Source organism: Propithecus coquereli, unplaced genomic scaffold, assembly GCF_000956105.1.
Source record: "Propithecus coquereli isolate 6110/MARCELLA unplaced genomic scaffold, Pcoq_1.0 Scaffold248, whole genome shotgun sequence".
Lineage (NCBI taxonomy): Eukaryota > Metazoa > Chordata > Mammalia > Primates > Indriidae > Propithecus > Propithecus coquereli.
In genome coordinates, this window is record NW_012148041.1 from 3126756 (window position 1) to 3145660 (window position 18905).

At 44.8% G+C, this 18905-nt stretch overlaps 1 protein-coding gene across 1 annotated transcript in view; it reads left to right on the forward strand.

The window, feature by feature from the left end:
* The window catches only part of TBC1D22B (TBC1 domain family, member 22B), a 91949-nt gene that overhangs the window by 37304 nt on the left and 35740 nt on the right, over positions 1-18905 (forward strand). The window contains exons 3-8 of the mRNA XM_012646652.1: positions 3971-4278; positions 6500-6679; positions 7202-7272; positions 8624-8752; positions 10079-10144; positions 13949-14063. Coding sequence (XP_012502106.1) covers positions 3971-4278; positions 6500-6679; positions 7202-7272; positions 8624-8752; positions 10079-10144; positions 13949-14063 — 869 coding nt within the window. The remainder of the gene's footprint in view (positions 1-3970; positions 4279-6499; positions 6680-7201; positions 7273-8623; positions 8753-10078; positions 10145-13948; positions 14064-18905) is intronic.

Consider the following 18905-nt stretch of genomic DNA (forward strand, 5'->3'; position numbering starts at 1 on the left):
CAACATACGTAACCTAAACATCTGTACCCCCATAATATGCTGAAATAAAAAAAAAATAAACAGAATCACACAAAATAAATGCAATTCTGTAACCTTTAAAAAAAAAAAAAAAAGCTTGTGCACAACAAAGGAAATAATCAACAGAGCGAATAGACAACCTACAGAATAGGAGAAAACATCAAACAAAGAACTAATATCCAGAACCTACAAAGAACTCAAACAAATCAGCAAGAAAAAAACAAACAACCTCATCAAAAAGTGGGCAAAAGACATGAACAGTAGTTTTTCAAAAGAAGATAAATGGCCAAGAAACATATGAAAAAATGCTCAGCATCACTAATCATGAGGGAAATACAAATTGAAACCATAGTGAGATAACACCTTACCCCTATCAGAATGGCCATTATTAAAAAGTCAAAAAACAGTAGATGGAGACGTGGATGCAGAGAGAAAGGAAGGCTTATACACTGTTGGCGGGACTGCAAATTAGTACAACCTCTATGGAAAACAGTATGGAGATTCCTCAAAGAAATAAATATGGATACATTATTTGATCCAGCAATCCCACTGCTGGGTATCTACCAAAGGAAAAGAAGTGATTTTATCAAAAAAACACCTGCACTTGAATGTTTATTACAGCACAAGTCACAATTCCAAAGACGTGGAACCAACCTAAGTGCCCATCAATTCATGAGTGGAAAAAGAAAATGTGGCGTGTATATACCATGGAGTACTGCTTAACCATAAAAAGGATTAAATAATGTCATTTGCAGCAACTTGGATGGAACTGGAGACCATTATCCTAAGTGAAGTATCTCCGGAATGGAAAAACCAAACACCTTATGTTCTCACTAATAAGTTGGAGCTAAATGATGGGTACACACAGGCACAAAGAGATGTAAAGGACACTGGAAACCAAGAAGGAGGGAGGTGAGGGAAAACAACCTGGGTATAATGAATACTGTTCTGGTGACAGACACACCAAAAGCCCTGACTTAAGCATTATACACGGTATCCATGTAACAAAAACATTTGTATCCCATTAATATTTTGAGAAAAAAAAGTAATGAGAACCTCAAATTCATTTAAAAGGTATAAGAAAAATGTAACAAACACCCACAAACCCCCCACCCAGCTGATTTACCTCCTTCATTTGGATGGGAAGCTGGTGGTCTGTGAGAACCTGCCAGTCAGCATGGCCTGCCTCTTGCTGTCATGTTTTCATCTAGGCCAGGGTTTGCATATGCTTCTCCCCATGTTAGACCATCAGTTTCCGGTCAGCTTTATGACCTGAGCTAAAAGTCAGCTTCTTGATTCGATCATTCATTTACAGAGTTCTCAAAGCTTCCAGTATTTATGCAATCTTTATAGCCTCCAAGAAGGAAAACGATAGTAACCACATACTCCTGTGTGGTATTTTGTGGACGACAGATCTTTCTTAGACATCTGCCTATTTGTTCTCAGCAGCAGACCCCTTGAGTTGCTACTGCAGGTGGTGGACCCTGGATCCCCTTTTACAAAGGAGCAGCAGTCGGTGGATGAGTGCAGAACATGCAGCCTCAGTCTGTCTGCAGAGGAGTGATTTGCCTCTTGGCCAATAGGTGGATTCTTATATGTGCAAATATTTGTGCTGCACTGCCTCAGTTTTATTTGCTTTGGTTTGGGCACTTCTTTGTTTCCTATTGTTCTTTCCATAGGCTATGTGTACTCTTTGGGGATTGATGAAGGCCAGCAAAACAATCTTTTCCACTGATGCATAGAAATGATATGTTGATTGTAGGAAATGTGACTAATTCAGAGAATTATAAAAATGAAATTAAATATCACCTGTAATTCCATAGCCCAAAGATAAGCACTGTTAACATTCTGATATATTTTCTTCCTGGTCTTTTTTATGCACATATTTTTTTTAATACAGAGATCATAAGAAATGTATAGTTTTGGGCCCTATTTTCATTCACTTTATTTAACATTATTTCCTAATGTTAAATAGCCTTCAAGGTATGATTTTTAATGGCAGTGTAACATTCCATCTGGTGGCTAAACCATAATTTATTAAATCATTTCTAGTTTCTAGATGTTTATATTGTTTGTAATTTTTAACCCAAATAACTAACACTGGTATAAACTATTTTAGATCATCTTTGTATCTTATGATCAGAGATATGAACCATTTTAAGACTCACGGTGTGTATGTCGCCAGACTGTGTTCCAGAGGATTATACAACATATACCCCCTCCTGAAGAATTAGCTGGTCTCACTACACCTTGGTCAGCACTGAAGAGACTAAGCCTTTAAATCTTTGCTAATTGAATGGGTGAAAAATGGTATCTTGTTTCCATGACATTTGGGCTGTTATAATCTTCTGTTCTTTTGTATTTTGTGTAATGGATTTTCCTTTGCTCTGTAAGAGACTGGTGTGTAAAAATGACACCTCAGTGATGCCACTTTTTCATAATAGGGACATTCTGATGAGCTGTATGAGTTACCAGACTGTATTGATATTAATTAATAACTTAAACTGTCTTTTACAGTAAGTATTGGACTCATTTAGGGAGCGGGGACAGATTAGCAGACCACCCACCTCTATCCAAAGGGAAGAAATCTCTCTTGGAGATGGGGAACTTCTGCCCTTCTGGCAGAGCCTCTAGAGTTACCCTGCCTTGCTGGAGGAAACGGTGAGGCATTTCAGTGTTGTTTTTACCCCATTACGTTCCGGTCCCCATGTACTGTAAACTCACACAAGACTGTTCCCTGTTTGGGGTCTGAGGGGTGCTAGATAAGACTGAGTTAGAAGTGTCCTAACCAGTCTCCTGGAACCAGAATAAAGGCCCCCAGAATTTAAGGGGGAGTGGGGCTCAGGACACAAAGAGAAAAAGCTTAGGAAAGTAGGACTGGTTCACGTGACTCTTTGGACTATGTCCCCTTTCCTTAATAGGTTAATCTGGTGTTTCCCAAACTTCAGTCATGCACCATATTCATGATTTTTTTTTTTTTGCCATATTCTGTACTATTATTTACTAAATACATTTTAATAAGTACTCATTTACTCAAATAGATTTATTTTTTAAAAATAAACCTTGTACTTCCATAAATGGAAAACCAATAATATTTGCCATAAATAGAAAGTAACCTTAACAATACACACAGTGAAAAACAAACAGTCTTATCAAATTCCACACCAGATCCTACTGCTAGCAAATGTGTTGATCCTGAGGCTGCCCTCACTTTGTTAAAAAAATAGAGTCTGAAAGACAGAGTAGCAGCAAACGTAGACTTTCTCCTCAAGGCTAGCAGAAGGACTTTAACAAAATTAAAAGGGAACAGCCTTTCATTTTGGGGCTTAAGGTTTAATGCTACTTATATGGAATACCTAAAATCATTTCCTGTTCTGCCAGTAGTTTATGTCCCACTCTAAGGGATAGTTTAGGTTATGTTGCCATAGCAAATTAACTGAAATCTCAGTGGCTTAACACAACAAAGGTTTATTTCTTGTTCATGCTACGTGTCCACAATTGGGTGAAGAAATAAGGGTAGAGTCAGGCTCTGCTCCACAAAGCCACTCACTTACCCAGGCTGAGGGAGGCGCCACCATTTGAAACCTTGGCAGTCACCATGACAGAAGAGAGATTATAGAGAACCCACACCTATTCTTTCATACTTTGGCCTGGAAGTGATGACCTCACTTTCTTCTCAGCCCATTGGCCAGAACTAGGCATAGCCTCGCCTAAGTGCAAGGGGGCTGGGAAATAGAGAGGAGCACATGGGATATTTGGGGACCACTGCGATCTCTGCTACACAGGGCTGGTCTGGATGCATCTAGATCAGGAATGATGTGGTGGTTTTTGTTTGAAGAAGCTAATGTTTATGTACGGGGTCATTTGTAATATTATTAATATTGTATTAAGCTAGTGAAGGTGGTCAGGTGTGTCAGACCATTCCTTGGCAATGGTGTCCCCTTTCTTGCAGCTTCATTAAAGAACGGTCAAAAGTCAACACAATTCCTCTGAAGAATAAGAAGGCCTCCAGCTTTCATGAGTTTGCCCGGAATACCAGTGATGCTTGGGACATTGGCGATGATGAGGAAGAGGACTTTTCCTCACCTTCTTTCCAAACTCTGAACTCAAAAGTTGCTTTGGCAACTGCAGCCCAAGTTCTAGAAAACCACAGCAAGCTGAGGGTAAAACCAGAACGGTCCCAGTCAACGACATCCGACGTTCCTGCCAACTACAAGGTCATAAAGTCCAGCAGTGATGCCCAGCTGTCCAGAAACTCCAGTAAGTCCACCCTGCCCCCTCCACAGCCTCCGTCCGCTTCTCAGCAGAGTGTGTCTTAAATAAAAACGATGTTTTTTAAGGCATCACTCAGATCTTCCCTCGAGTGATAAAGGAGCAAGCCCAAGCCAAGGTTCCTCAGTGAGCCTCAGAAGTCACAAGCCGTGCTTGCCCCTCCTGCCTCGGTGGCTCTGGCCCCTCACTTACTGTGACACCCAAATCTTGCCTGCCATTCTCCTCTTCTCCTCTTGCTTTCGTGTAGTGGGGTCCAGAACTTACGTGGTTTGATGGCTTCACATGGCTTTAGGCACAGTCAGGTTTACGAATATAGACTAATGTATTTAAATTGTTAGTGGCCGGATTTCACAAACGTTTGGCCTGTTGTTTGACTTCTTGAGGCCTGGAGAACACCCACTGTTTCCTGTTCCCAAGGGAGGAGCAACACGTGCCTGAGGGCACCAGGTCACAGCTCCCTGAGGCTGCCCATCGGCTGGGGTGGGCTGGGCTAGGGTGGGATAGCAGGAGAGGCCTGCTCTGTTTCTACTCAGGAAACTGGCCTCGATAACTGGTTGAGGGGAGGGTGGTTTCATAGAATGTTAGGGGGCTCTCAGGATACTCTTTTAAGTATCCATCGTTGTGTTCAATGTTGCCTCAATGTGTTTTATGGACGTTGGTTACTCTGAGCTGGAGAAGGAAGTGCCTTCACTCTAGTGAGAGTTGGAACGGCTGACTGGTAATGGATGAAAAGGAAGAGGAAGGTTGTCAGAGCCTGGAGTGTATCCAGGCTCACGGTCTAAGAGAATCTTTCTTATAGTTTCAGACTCAGCATGTGGCCATGCAGTCGGGCTGTAAGGTCTTTACAGTCAGTCCGCAGTCACTTTTCCTCACTGATTTGGGCTCCAGCTTGAACCTCCGCACCACGCCCAGATGGGCATTCCGTGTTGGTTGACTTGGGTGCCCCCAGCTACCGGCTGTGGAAAGCGTCTGTACACCACGACTGAAGGTCTCCGGGGGTTCCCAGCACAAGGAAGGCTCCCACCACAACCCTGATGAGCTGCCCTTGTGCAGCAAGGACCCCCCAGAGCATTCTCCTTACAGAGGTTCCCTCCTGTGTGCATCTGTCTCGACATAGCCGATATCCAAGATGCACCTCTGTTCAGCTTTGCAGTGTGTGGTCTGCATTTTCTAGTCCCCCTGTTACACCAGGCATCCCACCCAAGTGCCTTGTGGCAGTTGTTTTTGTAAGCCTTCTAGTAGTGCTAGTTAATTAGTATTCACTCTTTAATTTTTGTTGTAACTACCACTTTTTAAGGGCCAGATATGTAAGCTCTCACAAATTACTAAATCTCTCTGAGCTGTAGTTTCTCATCTGTCAATAGTTATAAATTCCTACCATATGTTGTAAGGACCCAGTGAGAGATCACATGTGTAAGTGACCAGCATGGTGCCTTACACATGGTAAGCACTCAGTATATGTTAGTCCTGTACTGCTTATTCTTCCTGCTGACCATCTGGTCTAGAAATGTCCAGAACCAGACAGAGTTCAGCTTGAGTCCGTGTCCTGTAATTTCAATCCTATCCTGGCAGAATTAAAAACTCGTTCATTTTGGTGGGAAACGTAGGAACAGAGAGGAACTGCAGCCACCCAAGGCAGGACTGCCTTAGGCCAGAGCTTCTCCCCATGTGCGGGGCACACTGCTGGGCCAAGAACATGTTCAGGTTGTGCCAGGGACCTTGATCCCCTTAGCCCTTGGGACGGGGCCTGGGGCTTGTGGAGAGCAGCCACCTCCCTTACGGCAGCGTCTTTGCAGTGCCGTCGTTTCTCCTGTGCCCAGCGGTGTGGAAAGGTAAGGAAAACGCTGCCTTAGACTGTGTTGCCACCAAATGCATTATTTGGCACCGAGACAAGTTTCAGTTTGGGGTATGAAAGAAAACATTTGATTTTCCTCCAGAGTCACCAAAGAAGTTCTCAAAAGCTGCTGCAGCATCTGGAGCGTGTTAGCGCATGAGGTGTCTTGGTGTGCGTGCTGTAAATGCAGCCCTTCCTCTGGGTGGCGGGCGGCGCAGGGCTGGGTTCCCGCGCCCTCACCGCCCTCCCCTGGGCGCCGCACGCACAGGCAGCCCCAGCCCTGGAGGAGGACACGGACGCTGAACGGTGAGGTCTGAGGTTTTTCAGAATCTGTGCTCTTCACACAGCCCATTCTTCTCTTTCAAATGACCTCAGGTGACACGTGCCTGAGGAACCCGCTCCACAAACAGCAGTCGCTCCCTCTCCGGCCCATCATCCCCCTCGTTGCCCGGATATCAGACCAGAATGCTTCTGGGGCTCCCCCGATGACCGTCCGGGAGAAAACCCGCCTAGAGAAATTCCGTCAGCTTCTCTCCAGCCACAGCACTGACTTAGGTGAGTCCTTGTGAGCCCCGGGCAAGGTGGGGGCCTTTGGTGACTGGAATTCCCAGAGACCCGGAAGCTACTGCTCTTTATTCTTCCTTCTTTTACTTTTCTAGCTCCCCCTGGTCTGGTGCCCGCTGCAGTGACATGCAGGTACCGAGTCAGCGGTGTGTTCTAGGGTTTAGGGACCCAGTTAGGCGGGGCTGGTTTCCGTGGCCTGTAGACCATAGTGCAGCTATTCCGGCTTGGTCTTTCCTGCCTCCGGGGGGTTTTCACTGAAATCCACACCCGCTGGTCTTTCAGTTCCCTCCTAACTCTCTCTCGTCTCCGAGCTGACTGGATGGCTACCGCAAGGGCGTGTCCTTGGCACTTTGCTGCTCAGCGCCGCCGTTCTGGGCTTTTCCTACTGCTTATGGGTAGCAGGTGGTGGTGGTCTTACTCCTTGGGTAGGAAGCATCAGGCAGTGCTGGTTGCAGTTTGTTTTCAGGCACTTGCGGGGAGAGCTAAAACAGTGTGGCTGTTTTCTGTTTGCAGATGAACTGAGGAAGTGTAGCTGGCCAGGGGTTCCCAGGGAGGTTCGACCTGTAACCTGGAGACTCCTGTCGGTGAGTTCTACCCACTATGTAGAGAAGCGTGAGCCTCACACAGCCCTTCTTGCCTGATGAGGTTAGTCTGGACACATTGGTCTTACTCCATAGACTTCCCTCGTCCCACTGGACATGACAGAACCGTGGGACTGTAGTCCTGTTTCCGTGCATAGAGAAACACATTCCTGAGAGTTTATTCCCACACATGGAGAAGAGCACAAGCTTGTCCCTGTAGTCACAGCCTCACTTTCTTAGCAGTGAGGAGGAAGACAGGGTGGTCCCAGCACTAGCTTTGAGCAAGCTCCAGCATTCCTCGAGCTTCACTCCTTTCTCAGTGGGAGTAACCAGCGAGGGCGAAGCCCACTCTGCAGCCGCGAAGGGCTGATAAATGGGCCTCCCTTGGAAGCTGTACCAGCGTTGCTTTCACCAAGCACTGTGCCAGCCACGACGACAGGAACACTTGGGTTTCCTGAACTTGTAAAATTCATTCATTCTTCTAATAAGGATTTATTGAGGGCCTGCTGTTTTGCAAGGCGCAGTGCCAGGAGCTGTGAACAGACACAGAAATGAATAAACCCCAGTCCCCGCTCTCCTGGCACTCGCTGTGGAATGCATTACACCAGCACTTCAGAGAGAGGAAGGGTCTCTCTCCTGACTGCTCTCCCCACCCCACTGTTGTAACCAAGTCATCACTGCCTCTGCCACTTCTAGTAAGTTTGAATGCTGTTCAGAGTAGATTCGGTGAGAACGGAAGGGGAAGAGAAGACAGAAGATGAGAGTGGAATCTAGACCAGGGATAAGAATGAAAGTTGGCCTGCAGCTTTGGCTAGGAGGGGCTGCTGCCACAAGTTCTGTCTGGACGTCGTAGCTGCTATGTCACAGATTCCATTCAGCTTCCTTAGCCGGTAACTCTGAAAGTTGCACTGGAGAAGAATGTGTAACTGGCACCAACTCACTTGGCACGCCACTGAGATGCGCTGTAGAGATTGCTGGGTCCCTGTGATTCTCAGAAGTACAGCCGTGCACACTCGCAGGCCGTGACTTGGGTCCAGCTCCCTCCCTCTGACCTACACTCACTGCTCTGCTGTGCCGGCTCCTGAGTGCTCCCCAGCAGTGTGAGCTCCCGCGCTCCCTGGCGCGGTGCAGGGCCAGAGGAGTAAACAACCCTGGGAAAGCTGGCCTGCTGCATCTGCCAACATGTGGATCTCATTGAATGAGGAAAGGGCAAAACCAAAAAGGGATTTACCCTTGTCCTCTTGGCAGTTTTCCTTCTGTTTCCTTGATAGTTTCCAAGCCATTTCTCAGGCTAAAAATTAAGGATTCATCCAGCCAATGTCGGTCCCCATCTGACTGTCAGTCTCGTCTATAGGGCTATCTCCCAGCAAACACTGAGAGGAGGAAGTTGACCCTGCAGCGGAAGAGGGAGGAATATTTTGGCTTCATTGAACAGTATTATGACTCTCGAAATGAGGAACATCACCAGGATACCTACAGACAGGTACAGTTACCACCTGCTGCTGCTTACTAGTCATACTCTTTAGATATGTCTCTAGGAGTGCTGTTGGGGTACAGATTTTTCAAGTCTTCAGGCTATGGTGTGCTGGTTAGAAATTATTAACAAGTTTATTCCCAGAACTGCTTTACCTCTTTCATTCAGCAGCTCTGATTTGAGCCATTTAAAATAAATAAACTTTTTTGGCATTAGTCAATGGCAGTGCTTCTCAAACTTCAGTCTGCATACAAATCACCTAGGATTTTAATAAGATTCTACCTGGGGATTATGAGAAAATGCACATTCTGATTCAGTAGGTCTGGGGTGAGCCTGCACTTCTAACAAACTCCCTGGGAACGCCAATGCTCTGGTCCACAGACCACACTGTGAGTAGTAAGGTTATAGGACATGACAGGAGGAAAGACAAACTCCGTCAGGAATGGTCTAGTCCCTCTGGACTGTGACATCAGTGTGTCCTCCTGGCAGCTACAGTACCTGTTCAGGACCCACGCCTGTCTGTCTGCAGGAGCCGTAGCCATCAGTAGTCTTGGCAGGGAATCTTCCATCATTGCCTGTAGTGGTCCCCATGGCCCGCAGAGGGGTCTGCTGGCAGCGTCATGTGTGGAGGGAGGAGAAGAGTAGTCCAGTGGTTGCAGAAGGTGGAAGATGGGGGGTGGGCAGCTATCTAATATACAACATGCCCCAAGAACAGAAGTGGCGTCTGCTGCTGCAGACATAGTCTATCAGATACTTAAACTGGATGTTGAGAAATCCCTGAACTGAAACCAACCATAGTGACCTCTTTGGTAACAGAAGTATGAACTTTCAGCTCCAGTTACTGAAGGCCAACTCCCCCTGGTCCTTCCCCATTTCTTACACGTCACGACTTCATAAGCAAGTCCTTCTCCGAGTCCCTATTTTGGCACGTTTTTGTGGCTGTCGGAGCTCTTTTAGTTCTTGAACTGTGGATGGGTAAGATTCTGAAAGGGGGTACACACTTGTATCATGCCTGTTGCATAAGTGCTAGCCCACAGTAAAACGGACTCCAGAGCGATAGGAAAAAGCAGTTGATTCTCTTAGGTTGTGAGGCCTATTGCTATTTGACTTAAGTGGTTAATTTGGGGAGGTTCCTCACTATTTAGTAAGCTATTGCTAAAATGGAAACATATTCCACATGAGCAGGTAGGTTAACTAGATTTTCTTCTGTGTCAATCAGTTCTTTCTGAAGATAAACTGCACTTTCTTACTCCTTTAATTTCTATTTTTAAAGAAAATAACTTGTCAAAAGGACAAACTGGCATTTTGTTTTTGGACATGGCTTCTGTCTTCCAGATTCACATTGACATTCCAAGGACGAATCCTCTCATTCCGTTGTTCCAGCAGCCGCTCGTACAGGAGGTGAGGGAATGACTTAATGCTCTTTGGCTCTTCTCCCCATAGCTCTGTGGCCCCCGTCTGCAGGCTTACGGCTGGTTGTGATGGTGCTTGTGTTCGCGTACGGAGCTTTGGTTCTCTCAGAGCACGCGCTCGTGCATTCGCATTCACTCTTCATAGCAACCCTGTGAGCACAGTAGCACTTTGAGAGGTTAAGGAAGTTGCCCAGACCCTTGAGGCTACCTGGTGACAGAATGAAGAACCCACATCTAGGAATTCCTATTCCTGTGTTTGCTCTACTTTGTCAAGCTGGAGATAGTGATTTTTAAAAATTGTGGTAAAATATACATTATATAAATTGTATCATTTTAACAATTCTTTAGCATGCTGTTCAGCGGCATTAAGTATATTCACATTGTTTTACGACCATCACCACCATCCACCTCCAGAACTTTTTTTATCTTCCCAAACTGAAATTCTGTACCTGTTAATTATTAACTCCTTTCCCCAGAAGCCTCCGTTAGACTTGTCTCTCTGACTCTGACTACTCTAGGTGCCTCCAATAAGTGGAATCATGCAATGTTTGTCCTTTTGTGTCTGGCGTATTTCACATGGGTTCATCTACGTTGTAGCATGAATCAAGACTTCCTTTTTAAAGGCTGAGTGGTATTCCATTGCATGCACGTAACACGTGCTGTCGAGCCATTCGTCTGTCGACGGACACATGGGTTGCTTTCACCTTTTGGCTATTGTGAATGGTGGTGCTATTAACTTGGGCATGCAAATATCTGTTTGGTCCCCGTTTTAAATTCTTTTGGGTATATATCCAGAAGTGGAATTAGTAGTGATATTTTGAGACCTAACCAGTTAATAAAGCACATGGAAGGTCTCAGTGGGACCATTTTCTTTTGACCCAAGCAGTAGCTATAAACTCCTTGAGGTTGGGACTTTCCTTTGCGGCTCTCCAGGAGCCAGGACACGGAGTGTCAGCGCGCTCTGAATCGTGCTTTCAGTTCTCGTCATAAAGGGGGATGGTAGTAAAAATGCTCAAAATAATTTCTGTTTGGCTTTGAGTTATATTCATAATTGTTTAAATGTAGATGTTCCCGCTGGTGGGATCCCTCATGACTTGCCAGTAGCATAAAGAAGATTTTGAGGGCGACACTGTTATTTTATCATAAGATACAGCTCAAAGGAAGCTACAGATCCATTCAGGATCCCTTCGTTCCTCCCATTCAGTTTCCCACAGCTCAGCCCTGCTTATTCCTTATTTTAACTTGAAGATGTTCAGATACTTATGTTTCACCTGTGCGTGCTTACTCTAAACTTGGAGATGGGGAAAGTTGTTTGTTTGAAAGACTTCTAGTAGTGAGACCTGAATACAAAGACAGAAACCCAAACTTTATTCTTTCCAATTTTTCTTTTCTTTTTTTTTTTGAGACACAGTCTCACTCTGTTGCCCGGGCTAGAGTGCCGTGGCGTCAGCCTAGCTCCCAGCAACCTCAAACTCCTAGGCTCAAGCAATCCTCCTGCCTCAGCCTCCTGAGTAGCTGGAACTACAGGCATGTGCCGCCATGCCCGGCTAATTTTTTCTATATGTTTTTAGTTGTCCAACTAATTTCTTTCTATTTTTAGTACAGACGGGGTCTCGCTCTTGCTCAGGCTGGTCTCAAACTCCTGAGCTCAAACAATCCACCCGCCTCAGCCTCCCAGAGTGCTAGGATTACAGGTGTGAGCCACTGCGCCCGGCCGGTTTTCCAATTTTTCTTGAATCACCTTTTCATCTAACAGACTGTAGTCATCTTAAACAAAGTAAAAATGCCAACCAAGGAGCAAAGAACTGAGTAGTGCTAAATAGAGAAAGGATTGCTTTGCAAACGTAAAAGATACTTGAGATTGACTATAGTAAGTCAGAATTATCCACACTAGTAGAGGAGGTGCAGGACAAACCTTCAGGTGTTATCCTCTCTACCCCTCTCTACAAGGCGGGATTATCCCAGACTCTTACAGCAAAGGCCCCATGGTCTCCTCTAGTAACCAGGCTCGGTGCTGTTCAGTTCTCGTCTCTTTGGCACCTTCACTTGTATAGTGTGTGTGTGTCTACGTTGTCCCATCCTTCCTAGAGAGAGATTATTGCAGGTCTGATTCTGAACAGCTAGCTTCCGCGTACTTGGCCATTGTTAAAGCCAGTTACCAAGGATTCGTGTATTCACAAGGGGCTCATCGTGCTGAGAGAAGCCCCTGTAAGTCCTTCAGAAAGACTGCCCTGGAGGAACTTTTTAACAGGGGCATCCAGATGGACACAGGCCATAAGAGCTGCAGAAAAATAGAGTGGGGCAGGGAATTCTTGATCATTCTAGCTTGCACTATATTTTCTAGGAAGGAAGAGGGGTCATTTAGCAACAGAGAGGGAAGGGTATAAGAGCGCTCCTATTAGAGCGTTGGACTTTACACAAACGAGGAGGCCATGCCCTTCCCTCAACCACAAAGAGCAAGTGGGCGAGTCTGGTGGAGGCCGAGACCAGCTCACTTCCAGGCGGAGCTTTGTTTTCACTGCCAGTAAGGGCAGAAATATTGACAGCAGAAGTGTTTCTCAGCTCCCAGCCAGCTGGAAGGCAGACTCAACTATGACAGAGGGGCTAGGAAACATCCTTTATTGTGTCTTTAGATTCTCTGTCCCTCCTACACTGGATGACAATCTCTGGAAACCACATAACCATTTCCCTTTTATCGATCTCTCTGGGAAGCTATTCTCCCTTGCACCTGCTTAGGAGGGCCTCTGCAGACTGACCGAGAGCTGCCTGGTTGGGACTCTGCAGTGTCCGCGTGCTGCGGAGACCCTCTAGTCGCCTTGTCCTGCCTGCATGTACTCACCTCCCCTCTGCCACCCCTCTGGTGAGGTCCACAGAGACAGGAGGCAGCCCAGTCAAAGCCAGTCTTAGGAACGTGTCAGGCCCAGGAGTTGTCATCAGGATGAAGGCAGGCGATGAATGTCATCAGGATGAGAGAAGACGAGGAAAAAGCGCGGACGGCCTACTGAAAGCAGAGGGAGTAGAGTTGAATGGGACAGGGGCCCGTATGGTCCCTGTAAGAGGACCATAAAGATCTTTCCTTTGTCCCCAACCTAGGCCTCTGGCTTCTTGTGGCTAAGATACTTAACCTAGAGGCTTTCCCATGGGGGCCCTGGTTGATTTCTCTGTTCTCAAATTCCCAACTGTAGGAGGCCATAGGATTTGGTTTGTTTGACTTCCTATCCCCAAGAAATGTCTGAGTTGCATCCTGACATATGAAGTGACTTCCTGCACATATAGTCGTCACTTGTTCCTAGTCGAGCTGGGTTAAAACTAAATCTAGATCTCCTCAGCAGAGGGAGACGACAGGGCGGTACAGGAGGTATTTGCTCTCTAAATCCTGTAATGACCACAAAAGGTTTAGAAAAAGGTATCAGAACTGGGATGTTCTGATATCTTGCTCTTGAAAATAGAAAAGCAGTATCTACACATGAAACCGTGCTGGCTTGAATTAATGACATCCATTGCAGACCTTTTCTAAGGCATTTTGTGTTTCTGTCTTTCCTTTTCCCAATTTTATATCACGGTGACCAGATACTGAAAAGATAAATAAAGAGCGAGAAGTATCTACCCTTACTTGAAAACAACTGGTGTGTTAGAAACTTTTGCATTTATATACTTCCTCTGACCCACAGTATTTTAAATTTTTTTCTAAAAATCTACACTAGCCCTGAGATAAATTGTGAAGCAGGTAAATGGAGGGAGGGAGTGTGTCCCCATGATTTAACATTCATGTCTTTCTTTCTCATTTTCCTAGATCTTTGAAAGAATTCTATTTATTTGGGCCATCCGACACCCTGCCAGTGGGTATGTCCAGGGAATTAATGACCTGGTCACTCCATTCTTTGTCGTCTTCCTCTCAGAATATGTGGGTAAGAAGCATGAGTACCAAGCTGAACAAGCTATTGCTTTTTCTTATCTGCCATCTGTTTGTTTGCTTTTCCCAAGAGTGTAGCCAGTGGGTATGTCTTGTTAAAAAAGAGACAGTGTCTTTGGAATACACAGCTAAACCTACCTTTAACGACAACTGCAGCCTGGAATTTATCTCTTGGGACGGTTACAGATCTTACCTAAAAAGACCTGCTTTGTCATAAGAGTGACCAAATTGATATATTTATGTTCTGCCATAAACAGATGGTCTGATGATTTATTTGAAGTTATTTTAGGATTGTTTCGAACTTGTCCCCGCATAGGCCCTCATCCATGAAAGCTGGATTTTGGGATGGACGTCAGGCCTGCACACTTGAGTTCACTTGCTGTATCTTAGGAGCAGGATGTGGACTTGTGGAGAACAAAAGGTTGTAGCAGCAGAATCCAGTTCGTACGGGAGGCGAGGGAAGGGGCCAAGGAGAGTTCCAGGACCTCCTTCACCTCTCACCCCACTGGGCTCTTGTCACTTTGGAAAACGATTAGATTTCATGGCAGCAGTTAGGTTTTCTTACAGTCCCAGCCTCCTCCTCCAGGCAGCCTAAATTAAGCAGAGAGTCTTAAAGGAGTTAAGGGTCCTGTTTCTCCTTTTTGGTTTTTTTAATTGCTTGTGCTTGGAGGTTCACAGGAAAACCCATCTGTCATGGCCTGATGCTTTGTTCCTTTAGTCAGATAGGTAATGAGAAGCTCACATAGGAATAAGAACATTGAACGAGATCTTAGGAAACCATCCATCTAATCCCTCATTTCTCAGATGGGTTGTACGATTCCCCGCCTCCTCAGTGGCAGGCTAGAACTTGACCCTTTTCTTTAGACTCTGAGGGTAATGGATTATTGTGATTTTTGGAGGAAGCCATTTGAGGGGGATTGGAGGTTAATGAAAAGTGGATGAGAGTGGAGCCCCTGGTGGGGGCATAAGAAATGCCTCACTTGGTCTGTCCTGTTCAGGCTTTCTGATGGGGCTCAAAGGGATCGTGTTTTGGTCTTTCATAAGACAGTCTCAAAAAGTTAAGGCAACTGAATACCATCCCTTGTTCCACTTAAGTGGCAGCAACCAGGGTAGAGCTGTGAGTAAGGGTGGAAGGTCACTCTTGCCCCCTCTATCGGTAAGCAAGACTTAAATTTAGCTTCCAAAAACATAATAAAGAAAACTTTTTCTCGAGGACTTTTTCACACATACACACACTCCCCGCATCGATAGGTCAACTTTTGGAGGCAGCTTTATTCTACTGTGTTGTTTATCAAGAGAGCAGTTCAACTGATCTAGTTGATTTTGGGTTGCTTCTTGCAATATTAGTTTTCTAAAATAGTAACAGTATTAAAGGTGAGCCTAAGAAGGTATTTGTCCATTTGTTAATCTGCATTCGAAATGTAAACGCCGGCATGAAATCTCGATATTGTGCCAGTTAAAAGTAATCCTTGGCAGCTGCAGTTCTGATTGGATATTTAGTTATCTTGTTAGCTGCATTTATATCTTGTACCACGCATGTCTTTACTTTCTACGGGTGCCCATCCCGTTACCGTCTCCCCCGCGTCGCTCCGTCACGCACTGTGCCTTTCTGTGGCAGAGATGACGGCTTTCTGCTCTTGGTACAGGCACACCTCGTTTTATTGCGCTTCACTTTATTGCACGTCGCAGCTCTTTCACTTTTTACGAATTGAAGATTTGTGTCAGTCCTGTGTCAAGCAAGTGTATTGGTGCCATTTTTCTGAAAGCATGTGCTCACTTCATGTTTCTGTGTCACATTTTGGTTTTTCTCATAATATTTTGAACTTTTTCATTATTATATGTATTATGATCTGTGATCAGGGATCTTTGACGTTACTATGGTAATTGTTTCAGGGTGGCATGACTGCACCCATAAAGACAGTGAACTTAATAAACATTGTGTGTGTTCTGACTGTTCCACCAACCAGCTGTTTCCCCAACTCTCTCCCTCTCCTGCGGCTTCCCTATTCCCTGAGACAACAATATCGAACTTAGGCCAGTTAATAACCCTGCAATGGCCTCTAAGTGTTCAAGTGAAAGGAAGAGTTGCACATCTCTCGCTTTGAGTCAAAAGCTAGAGATGATTAAGCTCAGTGAGGAAGGCATGTCAAAAGCCAAGACAGGCCAAAAGCTAGGCCTCTTGTGCCAAACAGCCAAGTTGTGACTACAAAGGCAAAGCTCTTGAAGGAAATTAGAAGTGCTACTCCAGTGAACACATGAATGATACAAAAGCCAAAGAGCCTTATTACTGATGTGGAGAAAGTTTTCATGGTCTCGATGGAAGATCAGACCAGCTACAACATTCCCTTCAGCCAAAGTCTAATCCAGAGCAAGACCCTAACTCTCTTCGGTGAAGAGAATGAAGGCTGAGAGAGGTGAGGAAGCTCCAGAAGAAAAGTTTGAAGCTAGCAGAGGTTGGTTCATGGGGTTTAAGGAGAGAAGCCGTCTCCATAATGTAAAAGTGCAAGGTGAAGCAGCAAGTTATACAGATCTAGCTAAGATCACTGATGAAGGTGGCTACTCTAAACCACAGATTTTTATTGTAGGCTAAACAGCCTTAGACCAGAAGAAGATGCCATCTAGGACTTTAATGGCTAGGGAGAAGTTAGTACCTGGCTTCAAAGCTTCAGAGGACAGGCTGACTCTCTCGTTAGGGACTAATGCAGCTGCTGACTCTAAGTTGAAGCCATTGTTCATTTACCAGTCCAAAAATCCTAGGGCCCTTAGGAATTATGTTAAATCTACTCCGCCTGTGCTGTATATGTGGAACAACAAAGCCTGGATGACAGCACATCTGTTTACACCATGGTTTACTGAATATTTTAAACCCACTGTTGAAACCAACTGCTCAGAAAAAGATTCCTTTCAAAACATTACTGCTCATTGACAATACACTTGGTCAGCCAAGAGCTCTGATGGAGATGTACAAGGAGATGAATGTTATTTTCCTGCCTACTAACACAACATCCATTCTGCAGCCCGTGGATCAAGGAGTAATTTCACCTTTTAAGCCTTATTATTTAAGAAATAGATTTTGTAAGACTATAGCTGCCACAGGTAGTGATTCCTCTTATGGATCTGGATGAAGTAAATTGAAAACGTTCTAGAAAGGATTCACCATTCTAGATACCATAAAGGACATTCATGATTCATGGGAGGAGGTCAAAATATCAACATTAACAGGAATTTGGAAGGAGTTGATTCCAACCCTCATGGATGACTTTAGAGGCTCAAGACTTCAGTGGAGGAAGGAACTGCAGATGTGGTAGAAATAGCAAGAGAACTAGAATTAGAAGTGTAACCTGAAATGTGATTGAACTGCTGCAATCTCATGATAAAACTTGCATGGATGAGGAGTTGCTTCTTATTGATGAGCAAAGAAAGTGGTTTCTTGAGATGGAATCTACTGGTAAAGATGCTGTGAACGCTGTTGAAATGACAACAACGGATTTAAAATATTCCGTAAACTTAGTTGATAAAGCAGGAGAAGCGTTTGAGAAGAACTTTGAAGTTCTACTTTGAATAAAATGCTGTCAAACAGCAGTGCATGCGACAGAGCAATCTACTGTGAAAGGAAGAGCCAATCAACCCGGCACACTTCACTGTCATATTTGCCACTGCCACTCCGACCTTCAGCAACCACCCCCGGATCGGTCGGCATCCATCAGCATCGTGGCAGGAGCCTCCACCGGCAAAAAGATAACAATTCACTGAAGGCTCAGATGATCATCGGCATTTTTTAGCAATAAGGTATTTTTATATTAAGGTAGATACATTGTTTCTTAGTCATAATGCTATTGCACACTTAATAGGCTACAGGATAGTGTAAACGTAACTTTTATATGCACTGGGAAACCAGATATTTGAGTGACTCACTTTATTGCAGTATTGCTTTATTGCAGTGGTCTGGAACCGCACCACAGCCCCTCTGAGGCACGCTTGTGTTTAGTCGATCAGCCCACCTGCTGAGCAGGAAAACCGCTGCTGACTCACAGCGTTTGTGCAGTGACGGCTGGGTCTCTTTGCTCTCCTAGGGGCCAGTCTTGGCAAGGCTGCACTTACTGTCACCTCTGCGACACTCTGTCTTTGGCACCTCCTAGACTTAGGAAGATGGGGCCCTTTCATTTTTATTACAAAGACTTTAGTTATGCTAAATTTCAAAGATATGTAAGAGTGGAAAAAATAATACTGTAAGTCCCCACATACCCTTCACCCAGCTTCAGCAGCCAATCTTGCTTCATCTACATCTCTCTTCTCTACCTTCTCATCCTTGTGAATTATTCTGAAGCAGATCTCAATGTCAGACATCATTTCATCCATAAATATTTCCATATGTATCTCTAGAAGTTAAGGATTTTTAAAAAACATAGCCATATGGAATTATCACATCTAAAAAGAAATAATACTTCCTTAATATAATGTAATACACAGTAAGTGTTCAAATTTTCCTAATTCTCAAAAAGTCAATTTAAGAGTTTGAATCAGGGTCCAAATCAGAGCCGCATGTTATAGTTGGTTGATAATTCTCTTTTAATACATCAGTTTCCACCCGTCTCTCTTTCCCTTAGGAGTCTGTAAGTTTAGCCCTTATTTTCCTGGTTTTTAGCCCAGGGCCTTGCCATACCAAGCAATAATATCACCTTGATTTTTAAAGCACTTCTGTTTGCAAAGAACCTCGACATACCTGATTGCATTTAATAGGGCTCAATATCTCTTTAAGGTAGTTGTATCAACCAATTTTGAGAAATCCAAGGCCCAGAGGTTTAATGAGCTTCCCGGGTCTTTTGACCTTAATACC